At 45.9% G+C, this 15,876-nt stretch overlaps 2 protein-coding genes across 4 annotated transcripts in view; one reads left to right on the top strand and one right to left on the bottom strand.

Moving 5' to 3' along the window:
• The window catches only part of LOC138786591 (oocyte zinc finger protein XlCOF7.1-like), a 496,490-nt gene that overhangs the window by 27,932 nt on the left and 452,682 nt on the right, over window positions 1-15,876 (top strand). The window lies entirely within an intron of this gene.
• LOC138786766 (gastrula zinc finger protein XlCGF26.1-like) overlaps window positions 1,320-15,876 on the bottom strand; it is a 223,792-nt gene continuing 209,235 nt past the window's right edge. For all 3 annotated transcript variants that reach the window (XM_069963804.1, XM_069963801.1, XM_069963803.1), the window contains one exon: window positions 1,320-3,981. In XM_069963804.1, the coding sequence (XP_069819905.1) occupies window positions 2,837-3,981 (1,145 nt within the window). In that variant the 3' untranslated portion in view covers window positions 1,320-2,836. The remainder of the gene's footprint in view (window positions 3,982-15,876) is intronic.

The following is a 15,876-nucleotide window of genomic DNA, read 5'->3' as shown; positions in this document are numbered from 1 at the left end:
AGGTCACGGAGATCTCAGCCGCTGCAGCCCGGCGTGCGCTGAGAGATGAGTCCAACGCTCATAGAGAATGACGGGAGAGTCCAGTGCTCCGTCATTCTCTATGAGTGTTGGACTCATCTCTCAGTGTGCGCGCCGGGCTGCAGCGGCTGAGATCTCCAAGACCTGACCACCTCCAGAAGCGGGACCCGGCGCGATGAGGTGAGTATAGGGGGTTCTAACGGGGGGTTGGGAGCCTGTCACCCCGGCACCGGGGGTGACAGGTTCCCTTTAAAAGCTTGCAACAGTCTATACATACTGAGCTTGACTGCAGCCGTAGTGACCCCCCACAAGATGTGTATATAGATAGATATATCTCTCACCTAGTGACTAATGCAAGTGACCCCCTACAATACAGACACCTGAGGGGCCCTGATAATAATAATTGTGCATATATCTATCTCCCAGTGTCTGCAGCCAGTTTGCCCTCCCCTTATAGATGGCCCCCTCCTCTTATAGATGACCCCCTCCTTTTATAGATGACCCCCTCTACCCCCATTATAGATTCCCCCTCCTCCCCCCCATTATAGATGCCCCCTCTTCTCCCCCCTTATAGATACCCCCTCCCCTTATAGATGACCCCCCCTACCCCCATTATAGATGCCCCCTCCTCCCCCCATTATAGATGCCCCCTCCTCCTCCCCATTATAGATGCCCCCTCTTCTCCCCCCCTTATAGATACCCCCTCCCCTTATAACTAGCCCCCTCTCCCCCCCTTGAAGATGGCCCCTCTTCTCCCCCCATTATCGACGCCCCCCCTTCTCTTCCCCCCATTATAGATGGCACTCTCTTCTCCCCCCATTATAGATGCCCCTCCCCCTTTCCTCTATGCTAAGCAGTATTTAAAAAAAACAAACACACAAACTCACCTGACAACCCGCTCCCCCGGCGATCCTCTTCTTCTTCAGGCGCTGTCCCCGGCTGATGTGCGGCTGCCGGGGGTGTCCCATCCTATCCCCGGCAGCGCGGCGCATCAGTGAGCTCCCTGTACGCCGGGGCTGTGACTTCTGACACAGGAAGCGTCTCTGACGCGCGCTTCCTGTGCCGGAAGTCAGGGCCCCAGGCAGCTCACTGATGCGCCGCGCTGCCGGGGATAGGACGGGACACCCCCAGCAGCCGCGCATCAGCCGGGGATACTTAAAGAGACAGTGCGCCGCCGCCGGGGCCAGTCGCAAATGGCGCCCAGATTAATAAATCTGGGCGCCATTTGCAAAATATCAGTCGCATTGGCGACCATTTTGGTCGCCATCTGGAGCCCTGCGTTACAGCGCACGGGACCCGGGGAGAAGAAGACCGCAGCAGCAGCCCTGGAACGTGGATAAGTAATGTATATAGTTATGCAAGGGCTGCAAGGACATCGGTAACGATGTCCTTGCAGCCCTTGTTTAACGATTATCGGGCCGTGTAATAGGTCCAGTAAACGAGCGGCGATCTAGCACTGACTTTACTATACACTGACATACTCGTACACCGCTCTTCATATGTGTCCCCTATGTGTTATTTTTAGCCCATCGGAGTCGGTTCCCGCACACCCCCTTATCCGGCTCCCGTCCTGGCTTCCCTTCCCCCCACTATAATACTTGTTGACCACATTTTACAAAGTCTTTATACTTCTCCTATAATCTTATACTTGTAGGCGTTTAGACAGAATATCCAGGTATAAGGTACATTTCCCCCTCTTCAGATCACCTTGTATAAGAACGAGGGTCCCTCCCACTGAGGACGCCAAGAGGGTAATCTCACCCCATTTATATGTAGCAGAACATAACAGGAACACGGAGCACCAACTGCATAGTACTGCTGAACTACTAAAATACATCTGTATATGACTATGGAGGACACTGGGGGAGGGGCATGGGCGTGGCCATCTTATGGACAGAATCACCACAGAGCAGGACAGCACAGCCTGGAGGAGGGGAGCCTAATTAAAGCTCTATAGGGGAACACAGGGAGCTGCTTTCAGTAAGTGCAGTGACTACAGTTACTAATACTATACACAGAACTTTTTTACTATAAAGGGGCCGACCCCTTTACATATCCTGTCCCCCCCTTTCTGTATGAGGACGTCTCTACACAGCTGTAAAGCCTAAATTCTGCCGTTTTCCTACCTTACTTTATAATACATTTTTTGGTGCTCGGTCCAGTAAAAAATACATTTTTACCCCCGTAGACCCCACCCCCTCTGCAGGCATTGGAATGATCCAACCTAGAAACCCCGCCCCCCTCTAGGTCAGCCCATTCCATTGACTGTGAAGGGGGCCTAGAAGCTGATGCCGTGAAAGAGGGGTGGGGCCTACGGTGCCAATATGGGCGGAGATATGGGTTATCACGTACATTAAGCCACACCCCTATAGCATTGTCCACCAACAATATGCAGTTTTGAGGGGAGAGACCACAAAGAAATCCCTTATACAGTAAGATATGAAATGTCCACAATATAAGCTGAGAACTCATGATATGGAAAGGGGGCACTATATCATTTTAAGATGTGAGATCTGGATAAAACTTTTTCTACGTTTGTGTCATGAAATTGTGGTCTTTCATGTGAAATTAGAACTAATTTTCGTTTGAACATTTCCCACATACTGAGAATGAAAATGGCTTCTCCCCTGTGTGTATTCTTAGATGTTAAACAAGGTTTGACTTCACCATAAGACAAAAAAAATCAATTTGTGTTGGAATTAAAACACTTCACACATTCACTGAATAAACACAGTATCACCCCTGTGTAAGTTCTCTGATGATTAACAAAAATATATTTTCCTTTATGATCATTTACAATCCTTTATATTTATTTACCTCATTCTGAAAAAGATGGATTCTCCCTTTTGTGAGTTTTTTTATGTGAATTAAGAGCTGAATTCTGAATAAAACATTTTCCACATTCTGAACATGAAAATGGCCTCTCTCTTGTGTGAATTTTTTGATGCCGAAGAAGCTTTGATTTCTCAGTAAAACATTTCTTACATTCTGAACATGAAAAGGGCTTCTCCCCTGTGTGAATTTTTTCATGGGTAACAAGCTTTGATTTCTGAGTAAAACATTTACTACATTCTGTACATGAAAATGGCTTCTCCCCTGTGTGAGTTCTTTGATGGTTAACAAGATGTGATTTCCGAGCAAAACATTTTCCACAATCTGAACATGAAAATGGCTTTTCCCCTGTGTGAGTTCTTTGATGTCTAACAAGTTTTGATTTCCTTTTAAAACATCTACCACAGTCTGAACATGAAAATGGCTTCTCCCCTATATGAATTCTCTGGTGTTCAACAAGAGAAGATTTTGTAGTTAAACATTTCTCACATTCTGAACATGAAAATGGCTTTTCCCCTGTGTGAATTTTTTGATGTTGAAGAAGCCTTGATTTCCTAGTAAAGCTTTCCCCATATTCTGAACATGAAAATGGCTTCTCTCCTGTGTGAATTTTTTGATGTTGAAGAAGACTTGATTTCCTAGTAAAGCTTTTCCCACATTCTGAACATGAAAATGGCTTCTCCCCCGTGTGAGTTCTTTGATGGTCAACAAGATTGGATTTCACAGTAAAACATTTTCCACATGTTAAACATGAAAACGGCTTTTCCCCTGTGTGAATTCTTTCATGTTTAATAAGATGTGATTTCCTAGTAAAACCTTTCCCACATTCTGAACATGATAATGTCTTCTTCCTTATAAGATATATTGTGTGAGGAAAGCATTTTTCATGTTGCAAATGTGAAAACTGAGTCTTTCCTGTATTTTCTCTTTGATGTTCATCGTCTTCTCTGTAAATGTCAGCTTGCTGTGATGGATCAGAAGATGGGACTTGTATAACAGGATGAGATGAGAGATCTTTGCTGTGAGGGGCTGAGGGTGTATCTGGGATAGTGGACGGCTCCTCATATGTATCTTGTGTGATATGATTCTCTGAGGAGATCTGATGTCCCCCTGAGCTCCTGGTAGAATCATCTGCAAAGGAGAAAACACCATTTCTCTTATTTCCCAGTAATAGAAGCTTAAACATATTGCAAACATGGAAAGTGTGGAGGTGTGTATATAGTCCTGTCTATTACCTGCTGATGGGAGGGGCTGCTGATCCTCCAGCATCACATCCTTGTACTGATCCTTGTGTCCTTCTACATACTCCCACTCCTCCATGGAGAAATAGACCGCCACGTCCTGACACCTTATAGGAACCTGACACACACAATGCTCACACAGTCATCCCCCCCCCTCCAGTGGTGTTACTGTATAATGTCCCAGCATTCCCAGCAGCCACAGTCTCACCTCTCCACTCAGCAGCTCCACCATCTTGTTGGTGACTTCTAGGATCTTCTCTTCCTCCATTTCCTCATGTATCAGGGGCCCCGGGATTGGGCTCAGGGTTCTTCCCCATCCTTCACACCCAGGGGCCCCACAGCGCCCACTAGAGGACTTCTTCACTACTGTGTAATCCTGTGTATGGAGAGACACATTACTATCACTCCATCCATTCCCAGAATCCCTCACCTCTCCAGCCATATCTATCTGTTATTCCATAGATAAGAATGATGTCATGATGACATCACTCCCAGAATCCCTCACCTCTCCAGTCCTATCCATCTGTTATTCCATAGATAAGAATGATGTCATGATGACATCACTCCCAGAATCCCTCACCTCTCCAGTCCTATCTGTTATTCCATAGATAAGAATGATGTCATGATGACATCACTCCCAGAATCCCTTACCTCTCCAGTCCTATCCATCTGTTATTCCATAGATAAGGATGATGTCATGATGACATCACTCCCAGAATCCCTCACCTCTCCAGTCCTATCCATCTGTTATTCCATAGATAAGAATGATGTCATGATGACATCACTCCCAGAATCCCTCACCTCCCCAGTCCTATCCATCTGTTATTCCATAGATAAGAATGATGTCATGATGACATCACTCCCAGAATCCCTCACCTCCCCAGTCCTATCCATCTGTTATTCCATAGATAAGAATGATGTCATGATGACATCACTCCCAGAATCCCTCACCTCCCCAGTCCTATCCATCTGTTATTCCATAGATAAGAATGATGTCATGATGACATCACTCCCAGAATCCCTCACCTCCCCAGTAAGCAGGAAGAGTATGTGTAGGGTGAGGGTTATTATCCTCTCGGCCATCTTGTCTCTGTCTCTCTCCATGGTTGATGGGTCGGTCTCTTATATAGAAGATATCAGCAGAGGATCCTGGAGAGATGAATAGAAAGTAGAGGATACAATGGATAATAAAGAATGGGAAGAAAAAGTACAACTTGTCCGGCAAAAAAAAACAAACAAAACACAGCGATAGAAAAAAAACTAATTATAAGTAAGTAAAGATGTTCAGGCTCTTGTGATGCGTCAAAAAAAAGAAAGGTATAAAAAAAACATCCTCACAACTCAACACCGCTCAGTCCTAAAGGGGTTAATCCTCCCGCTGTCCCCAGCTCCTTCCCTCCGCCTGCAGATCTGTACAGGAGCCGTGTGCTTCCAGGACCTGCCATGATGTCACAGTCATGTGATCAGTCACGTGGAGGAGGAGTCACATGATCAGGGGCTGCTGCTCAGTGTATGCAGGACTCTCTGCTGTGCTGGATGAGCTGAAGTGATGTGTGTGGAGCAGAGCTGTCTGTGTGTGGAGCAGAGCTGTCTGTGTGTGATGTGTGTGGAGCAGAGCTGTGTGTGTGTTATATATGCCTGCAGCGCGCGCGATATCTGTGCGTGTAAAAGCTGTGCTTGTCTGCATGTTGTTCCCCTTATTTTGACAATTATTTAAGTCTTTCTCCAAAACTTGTTTTTTGAACTTGAATGCAACTTTTCTAAGGCCAGGTTCACACTGACGTTATTCTCTCCGTCAGAATTTAGTTATTTTAAACGCCTAAATGGAATCTGACATATCCGTCATACGCCCTATTTATTTCTATGAGTTTTTATTGTGCTCCGTATGTCATTGTCGTGCTCGGTTTTCATCTACTCCATTAGTCTTCAGTTATTGTGAATGGAAAGAAAAATCCTGCAGCAGCTTTTTTTTCTCCGTTCAAAAAAACAGAACAAGAATGAAAGATGCGATTCTGTTATTAGGCAATGATGACGGATAGTAACGGAAAGGTGTTCTGCAGTAGGAGGAAGAATAATATTGTATCACATGTTATGTTTTATGCAGGGTGCAGTGATCCCTGTTTGCTGTTATTACTTTATCTTTTTATCACATTTTTGGAGGATTTAAAAGTAAATTTTGGGGGTAATAGAAAGTTGGGGTCTATGTAGTGTAGTGATTCCTGTTGGGGAAAAAAATATTTTTTAAAAGGTGCAGTTTTTTTGAGGGAGAAAATCTATAGTCAAGTCCAGAAAAAAAAGCTATTGAGGCCTGACATTTTTGTCACCATTTTTATCCATTTTGACGCGTTCAAAACGTATGTCATGATCCAGATTTTTTCAGGATGTTGCCCAGTGCCAGCGACGGCCAGATCTCTCCCCCTACCAGAAGACGTAGATTCGTAACTGACAATCGTGCAAAACACAGAAAAATGCAACAGCTCACTGCAATGCCATTGCGGTGAGCTGTTACCTTTCTCTGTGTTTTTGTGTGTTTGCAATTTCAGCCATAGCAACGTGCTCCTGCCTAGTGTGAATGGTGTTCTAGGAGAGCTGACCAAATTTGTCTTTTTTGGGGTCCCTCATGTGGTTGACAGCAACACATGAACGGCAAACAATGCCTCTAATTCCAGACGACGTGTTATCTATTTCCTAAGGGTCAGATGGAAGTGGTTCTTCTGTTAGCACAAAGTTTTGCAGTACAACTGCAGCCTTGACCACTTCATCAACGACATCATGTTGAAGTTGTATGGGCAGGGTGACTACACTCCATTTTGCTGTCAGGGTTCCAAGGGCACCTTCTACAAAACGTCTGGCTCTCGTGAGTCTGTAATTGTAGATCCTTTGGCACAAATTAAGGTCTGGGCTGGAGTATGGCTTGAAAAGGTTCTAGCACATCTGGAAGGCTTCATCAGCAACAACAACAAAGGGCAAGGGAGGTCATTTAGTCCTATGAAGTGGCCTTGGTTGAAAAAGTCCAAAATCTCCAGAGTAAATCCTCTGACCCATAGCAGAGTTTTTGAAGACGGGGGAGTCATTAGTTCCACAGCAACAAACTTATATTGAGCATGACTTCCGGTTCCAGCGCTGCCATGTGAGGACACAGTGCGGGGAGCTCCGGTGCCACGGCTGCCTAAATCCGTGCTATCACTAGCACACATCACCCCCAGCTGACCCTGCCACTCACCAGGAGATGACATTAACTCCGGAGTGCTCAGAAGCTCTCAAGCGCTGACATAGCAGACCCTCCAGGGACACAGCAAGCCTCCAAGATGGCGCCGACAGCGTGGCAGCATGACACAGGGGACAGTGAGGATGAACTCTTTAGCCTACCCCCGCTCACAATAGAGGTGACTGACCTGCATACCACCCCCTCACTTCAGGTTGACTGCCAGAAATTGGCTGCAGAAGTGGCGCAGAGAATATCCCCTGATATACAAAAAGGCAGTGGAGAGTGTTATAGCTGCTTCCCTTTCACAATTGCAGGCAGACTTAACCCTAACTAGTGGCAGAGTGGACACTTTGGAGCGTTCTGTGAATTCTCTGCAGGGCTCCAGCAATGACCTGCAGTGCAAGCTGTCCCTGCAGAAAAAGGAAATTGCCACACTGAAATCAAAGCTGGATGACCTGGAAAACTGGTCCAGACGAAGTAATCTGAGATTAATAGGACTACATGAGTCCGTGAAACAAACTGAACTGTTTCGTATTTGTGAAAAGGAGCTCCCTGAGGCGCTGGGTCTGAATTTTTATTGTAGAGTGGAACGAGCTCACAGAATAGGCCCTGACCGATCCCGCTGGGTGAGAGATGGCCCCAACGTAGCGAGACCTGCGTCACAACCGCGGCAGGTGATTATGAAGCTGTTGGATTATAATGATAAAGTGGCCATGATATCGGCATTCAGGCGCAGGGATACAGCGATCATGCTCAGAGGCTACCGGGTGCTTCTTTTTGAGGATTTCTCGGCAGAGGTAGCCAAGAAGAGACGGGCCTTTAGCTCTATTTGCACCATGCTGTACCGCAAGAATAAACGCTTCTAACTACAGTGTCCTGCTGTGCTTAGATTCTTTCATGAGGACGGTAAAGTGGACCTCTACCACTCACCGGAGGAAGAGGAAAGTGAGCTTCATATACAGCGCCGCTCACCCACACTACCTTCCGAAGGGGCGGCGCACAGTGCACCAGATGGACGTCAACGCAGAGAAAGGAACAACCTCAGCCCCTTACCCCAAAGATTGAACAGGAGGCGAAATTCTGTCCGTGACAGCCGCAGACCATCAGGAGACAGAGATGGGGACTGTTGATGACCAGAACTGTATTATGAACGGTTCCAAGGGTATTGTGCCTTTCCCTTATGCCAAAGTGTTTCAGGCTTCTAGTTTGAATTTGTTCCAGATATTGTTTGTCTTTTCTGTTTATTCCCTGTATCAGGCCTGTGCTTCCCCATATGTAAGAATGCACCTTCACAGGGGAATAGTGGTTGTATTGCTAGACTGTTACCTTTTCCTATCGGCAGGGGTTCCAGTGTGGGTCCCGGTTTATGTTGGGCATATGGCCTATGTACTGGACTCTTTGGGCAGAAAAAAGTGAAATCCATAGCCCAATCGCACAACCATAGTCATATTAGCCGGAGAGGGCCTTTAGTGTAGAGGACAGTTAACCTTTGTGTCTTTTCATTATATGTGTAGTAATCAAGATAGATATAGGTGAAGGGAAGTAGGACTCCCTAGTTGGGGTTCTCCCCCTTCTAACACTCATTGTTTTTGTAGGTTCTTTTCTAGTACGACCTACCCTTTCTTACTTACCCGCCCCTACCCCCCCCCTTTTTTTTTCCTCTTCTCTTTTTCTATTATTTATTTGACTTATTTATCCCTCCCCCCTCCTTCCCTCTAACTCCTTTTTTTCTTGTCTGTGGCATCTAGTGGTAATTCCATGAGGATTATATCGTGGAACGTAAAGGGACTTCGGTCCTCCAACAAGAGGTCTGCTATTCTGCGCCACCTTAAAAAGCTTCATCCTGAAAAGATTTCTTTCGTATGCGAAGGTTTTGCGTGGGAATAGTGGCCGGCTCAGCATCCAAAGACGGCAAGGCCGGATTACTCATTTTGATTCATAAAAATTATCCGGTTACTATTGGGAATTCTCTGTGTGACAGGGAGGGCAGGTGGGTCCGCATAACTCAGCAAAATGTGTACAGCATCTATAATGTGTATGGCCCAAATGGGGAAAATAGATCCTTTTTTTACCTCTCTAGCAACTGTTATACAGGCAGACCCTATTCCGCAAAAATTGATGGGGGGAGACTTGAACACGGTATATATGTGTATATATATATATATATATATATATATATATATGTGGCAGAGGACAGGAAATACACTACACCCCCTAATAGAACCACACGACAGAGGGATCAGATTCTGCAGTCTTTTATGGAACAGACCAATTTACAAGATCCAAGGAGACTGGCGAATCTTGATAGTAGAGAGTTTACCCACTACTCACATGCCCATTGTTCCTGGTCGCGCATTGACTATTGGTTACTCAGTGAGGCACTCCTTCGGAAAGTGGTGGAGGCGGACATTATGGATATGGTTCTGTCTGACCACTCACCAATTCTATTAGATTTACAGGATGAATTTCCAAGGGGATTGGACTTCCTTTGGAGATTCCCATCCTACCTTGTGAAGGATGATGGTTTCCTGGGGACGATGAGGGGCTGGTGGTTGGCGTTCGAAACAACTTTTAACTTTAAGAGGATCCCTTTTTGTACTGGAGCACGGCAATAGCAGTCCTCAGAGGCAACTTGCTGAGTTATATCACTAGCTTACGCAAAAAAGTGGCACAGCATTATGCTGACTCCAGCACAAAACTCAGAGCAGCGTATGCAGCTTTTATAAAAAAAAACACGTCGCCCCTCATGGAATCTTGAAACAGGCCAAACAAGACTTTGACCTGTGCTTAGATAGAAAGAAAAGGATGCACTGGTCTCATTACCAGAATGAATTGTTCCAATTTGGCAACAAGTCAGGGAGACTCTTAGCCCGCCTTGCCAAGGGAAGATTCCAACCCACTCATATAATAGCCCTGTGGACGACCACAAATCAGGTTATAAATAACCCTTAAGAGATTAACCAATCCCTCAGGGACTTTTTTGCTACTCTATATGGGCCCACTGACGCACAGGGGACTCATGGGCAAGCATTTCTGTCCACGGTTGCCCTACACACGGTAACACAGGACCAGTTAGATGCCTTAAATATGGAGGTGACTGAACAAATCCACTATTAAAAGTCTACCTTCTGGCAAGGCTCCGGGCCCGGACGGGTACTCAGGAGAGTTTTACAAGGCTTTGGTGGATCAAACGGCCACGACACTTGCCAAAATGTACAATAAAATTTTGCACAAGGGGCCCCCTGCCAGCATATTCTAATGTGGTGCATATAAAGCTCCTCTTGAAACCAGGGAAGGACCCGCTGGATCATAATTCCTATAGGCCCATTTCCCTCATCAACCAGGACTTAAAGGTCCTGTCAAAAATCATGGCAGATAGACTTAGTTTGTGCATGCAGCCAGACCAGTCCCCAATTCTGCTAGCGCTAGACTTGCGCTAGCGCTTGATAGCGTCAACTGGGACTGGCTGGGGTTGATGCTCAACAAAAAATTGGACTACAGGGCTAATTCCGTACCATGCTACAGAGTCTCTATACCAACCCTGTGGCAAGAATTCATACAGAAGGGTTCCTATCAGAGACCTTTCCCTTATTTAGGGGAACTCACCAGGGGTGTCCCCTGTCTCCTCTTTTCTTTGATCTGGCCTTGGAGCCCCTGGCGAGGTACCTCAAAGACTCTGACTTATACACAGGCATCAGGATGGGGCAAACGTAAATTAAACTTACCTTATTCACAGATGACGCACTACTGTTAATGTCTGACCCCAGAATGCACCTACGCCCCTTGCTCTCTTTCATCACACATTATGGCACCTTCTCAGAATACCGTATCAATACCGCTAAGAGAAAGGTCTTTGGCCTGGCCTTTTTAATCACCAAAGTATGCCATTGTAGGATCATCCCAACTTCACACAAGGGAGGGAGGACCCACAATATGCACTATGGAGAGAAAAAGGTATTTGTGTGGCTAAACAACTTATACATGTTGCTGAAAAGAGATGAATGACAACATCTGAAATACAGGCAACTTTTAGCATTCCATCCTCTCATTTCTTACAAACGATTAAGTTGCTTTCCTATTGTAAGAGTAGACTTCGGAATATACAAAAGGAAGTGTTAACCACTGATTTTGATGACATTATAGGGACAGGGCCGCGCCAAATATCTTTGTTAGCTCTTTATAACGCATTCAGGGATAAGTTTCTAAAAGTCTCAGCTGTCCAAGTGTTCTCTAATGCCCCAATTCCACGGGTCGTTGAGAGGAGCAAACGAGCGCTCTCGGTGCTCGTTTGCTCCTCGTTCCCCGCTCGCTGCCGCCGCTATTCAACGCGAGTGAGTGCGGGAGGGGCGGCGGGGAGCTGCGGGGGGGCTGCTCGGAGGATCGCTGATCGTCCGGGCAGCCCATAGGATATAGCAGCATCTGCTGCCGATGCTCCTATTCAATGGAGCGAGGGCAGCAGATCGCTGCTATATCAGTCGCTTGTTTTTCAACATGTTGAAAAACAAGTGACTGCAACGATCAGCCGACATGAACGATGTCGGCTGATCGTTGCACTCTATTCCACGGGACGATTATCGTTCGTAGCGGCCGATATCGGCCGAATACGGACGATAATCATTCCGTGGAATAGGGCCTTAAATGGGAGAGTATCTTATCTGACCCCGACATTAGTACTAAAATACGGCAGGGGCCGGTAAAGGTTATAGCGTGTATTATAAACAGTGATGGCGAGAAACTTATTTCCGAATTGTACACCGGGACATCTATGGCTTTAACCTTCCAGCCTCCCCGGCATTTTCTGACCGTATCACGGCATGCCCTAAATGCCATGTAGCTGCCACCGATTTTTGGCACGGGATGTGGACCTGTGCACAAACACAGAGCTATTGGGGGCAGGTAATACATTATGTTAACCAGGACTGGAAGGTTGACTTGCAGAAAAGTCCACAAGTGATTATTTTTCATTACATGGATCCCATGGAAGGGGTAGCTGTGCTCGTGAAATCTGTTCCTCAGATTACACGTCATATTACTATCTGCCAAACGGCTCCTACTTCAACATTGGTTGCAGGCGGACATCCCAAGCATCCCGGAACTCACAAATCTCCTTAAATCCCTTCTAGGGATTGACAGAATAGAAACAGAAAAACACAAGGAAAAGGAAGCAGCCAAGATTTTTTTCTAAATGGCGCATGTTTTTACTGCCACACTACTCCACCGAGAAAATACATCAAGTGGTGAGACCATTTAGCTACAGCACTTGGATGGGCCTTTGTTTCATGTCCTACCCTGATGGTAGGCCTCAACATGTGATTTGACCAGGTGGATATAAGGCAATGATAGGATTTACTCTTATTGTATGCTATTTTGTATTTGGGCACGTTCACTTGTCTTTTTGAGTGCATTGCTCCTTTATTGCTTTGCCCTTGTTTGGGCCTATTTGTACTCTTTTATGGAAAAAACAAATAAAAAGATTTGTTAAAAAAAAAACAAAACTTATATTGAGCATCAGTGATGGCCATTAGGATGATAGAAAAGTACTGTTCTTCTTGTAAGTGTAGTATTGGTTGCCGATGTGTTGAGGCTTCTGGATCCGGATGTGATTGCCATCCACAACACCCACACAGCTGGGAAACGGTGCCACTTGCCAGAACTCAATTGGGTGTCCTGATGTTGGATGTTTGCCACCCAACATGCAACAGACAATCTGAGGTTATTGAAGAACTTCTGCAGTTGTCTTCTAAGTTCCATGTAAAGAGTGGCATAGGCTTCATGGGTCATCCAGGAAGTGATCGTCGTCTTGTCTCTGAGGATGAGGAGCGACAATGTCCACGAGTCCTTATAGGGTGGCCTGAGGAGGAGGAAGACATTGTATCATGGAGAGTGGCTCCCTTGACAACAACCCCCAGCTACTGGGAGGCTATTAATTCTGAAATGGATAAACAGCCAGTTTCAAGCAGTCCACCACCATCCTACTGGGAAGCCGTATTGGGCCCAGATGCTGAAGTAACTGGCTGGAGTCTAGAAGTCTCTGAGAGGTAGTCAAGCTATACTGAGCATGCAGCTGTCCCAGAGAGACTGTCAAGCATGCCTGAGCGTGCAGCAGTCCCACCAAGGCCATCAAGCCAAAATGAGTTTGCAGCAGTATGAGAGGACGTCAAGCATACCTGAGCGCGCAGCAGTCTGAGAGGCCGTCAAGCCATACTAAGTGTGCAGCAGTCCCAGAGAGGCCGTCAAGCTTGCCTGAGCCCCCTCCAAGTGGCTTAGGCTCAGAGAGCTGTCAGAGAGAAAAGATACCAATCCTGTGGCAGAATATACTCTCTCCGGTCCACCAAAGACGTATAGGAGCTGTTCAGAGAAACGAAAGAGCAGGACTGGACAGTGCAAAGACTTCTGGAATGTCATAAATCGGACATTGATAAAGTGAGAGGATACGGCTTTCTCAGGGGTAACAAAGATGAGCTTTTTTTTTTTTGTAACCACAAGAGGGGCTACCTCCTGGACTATATGCACAATCTTGAACCTGTTGAGGAGGTGAAGTACACACAGTAGCGGATTATAACAGGTCCTTTTTGGGCAGTAACCTGGGGCCCTGAGCTCCTGGGGGGGCCTATGGCCATCCAAAAATAGATAGTTTCAGTGGTGTAATGTCTCCTGGCTACAGTCCTGCTATGATTTGCAAAAAGATTGCTGCTTTTTTACCGCAATTTTGCACAAATCAGGGCATCATAACATTATCTATCCTGTACTTTATATAAACACCACGCTAATGCTGCCATAGTTACAGTGGGATGGGGAGCCCAGGCTTGGTGAACAGCCCGGGGCCTATGGTAAAGTTAATTTGCCCCTTCGTACACACCTATGCGAGGGCAATGAGGATGGTGGGCTGCTGCCATAACCCGGGAGGGTGTGTTGCCTTGGGAACCACCATAAGCAAAAGAACCTGTGGTGTGGGAGGAAGAAGAGCCACAACAACCTGCGCAGGCCCTGCTGGAGATGCTTGAAGGTCTGTGTTTCACACCTTCACCATCCACCTCCCGAATTCACCTCGGCAATCCCTTCTACTTCTAAGGCAGTGCCCAAGTTGGCAGACACCATCTCAACTTCTCCTCTAGCACCAGTCCCCAAGTTGGCAGAGATCATCTCATGATCTCCTCTAGTGTTAGTCCCCAAGGGGACAGACACCATCTCAATTCTCTAGTGGTGGTTAGACACCACCTCAATTTCTGCTTCAATGGCAGTGCCACAGTGGGACACACCATATCACCTTTTGCTTTAGGTCCAATCCCAAAGTTGGGATACATCATCTCACCTTCTTCTGTAGTAAGAGAAACAGATCACTGATCTAGACCAGACAAAGATAACACTGTCAGCTGCTGGTTAAAAGCGCTCAATGCAGTGAAATCCTAGATGCATTGCTCCCTGGGAAACATTAATATGCAAAAAAAAGCCAATGGTGCCTCATTTAACAGTCTTGAAACACAGGACTAGCCAGATATTCCCCCGGGAAGGACCTACTTCCGTAGTGGCAATTGTTCTCCCGGAACCAAAGGAAGTATCTTCAACCATATTGGCTGCCTCTTCTACGTCCATAGACTCCCAATTGTACACTTTCTAGGGGTCTGCAGGTTGAGGCCTCGAGGTGCCCAGTATGGACAGCCAGAGACCCTGTTATGCACCCTTGAGGCAGCTCCTCTTTATGTCATGGCCCAATTGGACAAAGTTTTAAAGTTGTGTCTTGTTTGAAACAAAGAAAAGAACCCCGTCATTACACCATGTATGTTACAGTAAAACTGCCTATTGTTATGGGGGGTTTAGACGCTACGACCACAATAGCTGCTGCCGTCTGTTTATAAAGGATGGTGTTTGGTGACTATTTTATGCAGAGACCCTAATGGACACGCCTTGCTATGTGCTAGAGGAACTCTATCTACAAACAGGGACTTTTTAAGCTGACTTCACACGTTCCGTGTCCTGTCTGTGAAACACAGACGGTGAATGCGTGTCCTTAATTGTTTCACCGCACGGCATCATGTATCAATATCAGCCCAGGAGCGGGGAAACTGTTTAAATATCTGTAATGTGAGCGACTTTCCCATTTAATAAATAAAATTAAATAAAACAAACACATTTGGTATGGCTGCGTGCAGAATCGCCCGAACTATTGAACTATTAAACTATCACATTCCTGATCTCGCACAGTAAACGGCATAAGAACAAAAACTCCACCAATGTGCAAAATTGCTGATTTTTGGTCACATAAAATCTTAAAAAATTGTAATAAAAAGTGATCAAATAGTGGCATATACGCAAGTACAGTACCGATAGAAAGTACAGATCCTGGCGCAAAAGCTAATTTCCGGTTTTGCAGCAAATTATATGAGTCTGTCATTACAAAGTACAATTGGTGTTGCAAAAAATAAGGGCTTATGTGGGTCTGTAGGTGAAAAAATACAAGTGTTATGGCCTTTTAAACATGAGGAAGAAAAAACTAAAGCACAAAACTCGGCCTCATCCTTAAGGGGTTAAGGTTCGGATGTGAAGAATCTCTAATCGAAATGTCTCCTCTCCTGTGTG

The sequence above is a fragment of the Dendropsophus ebraccatus genome, chromosome 3, assembly GCF_027789765.1.
Source record: "Dendropsophus ebraccatus isolate aDenEbr1 chromosome 3, aDenEbr1.pat, whole genome shotgun sequence".
In the NCBI taxonomy this organism is placed as follows: Eukaryota; Metazoa; Chordata; class Amphibia; order Anura; family Hylidae; genus Dendropsophus; species Dendropsophus ebraccatus.
This window is presented reverse-complemented; position numbering and strand designations above follow the sequence as displayed.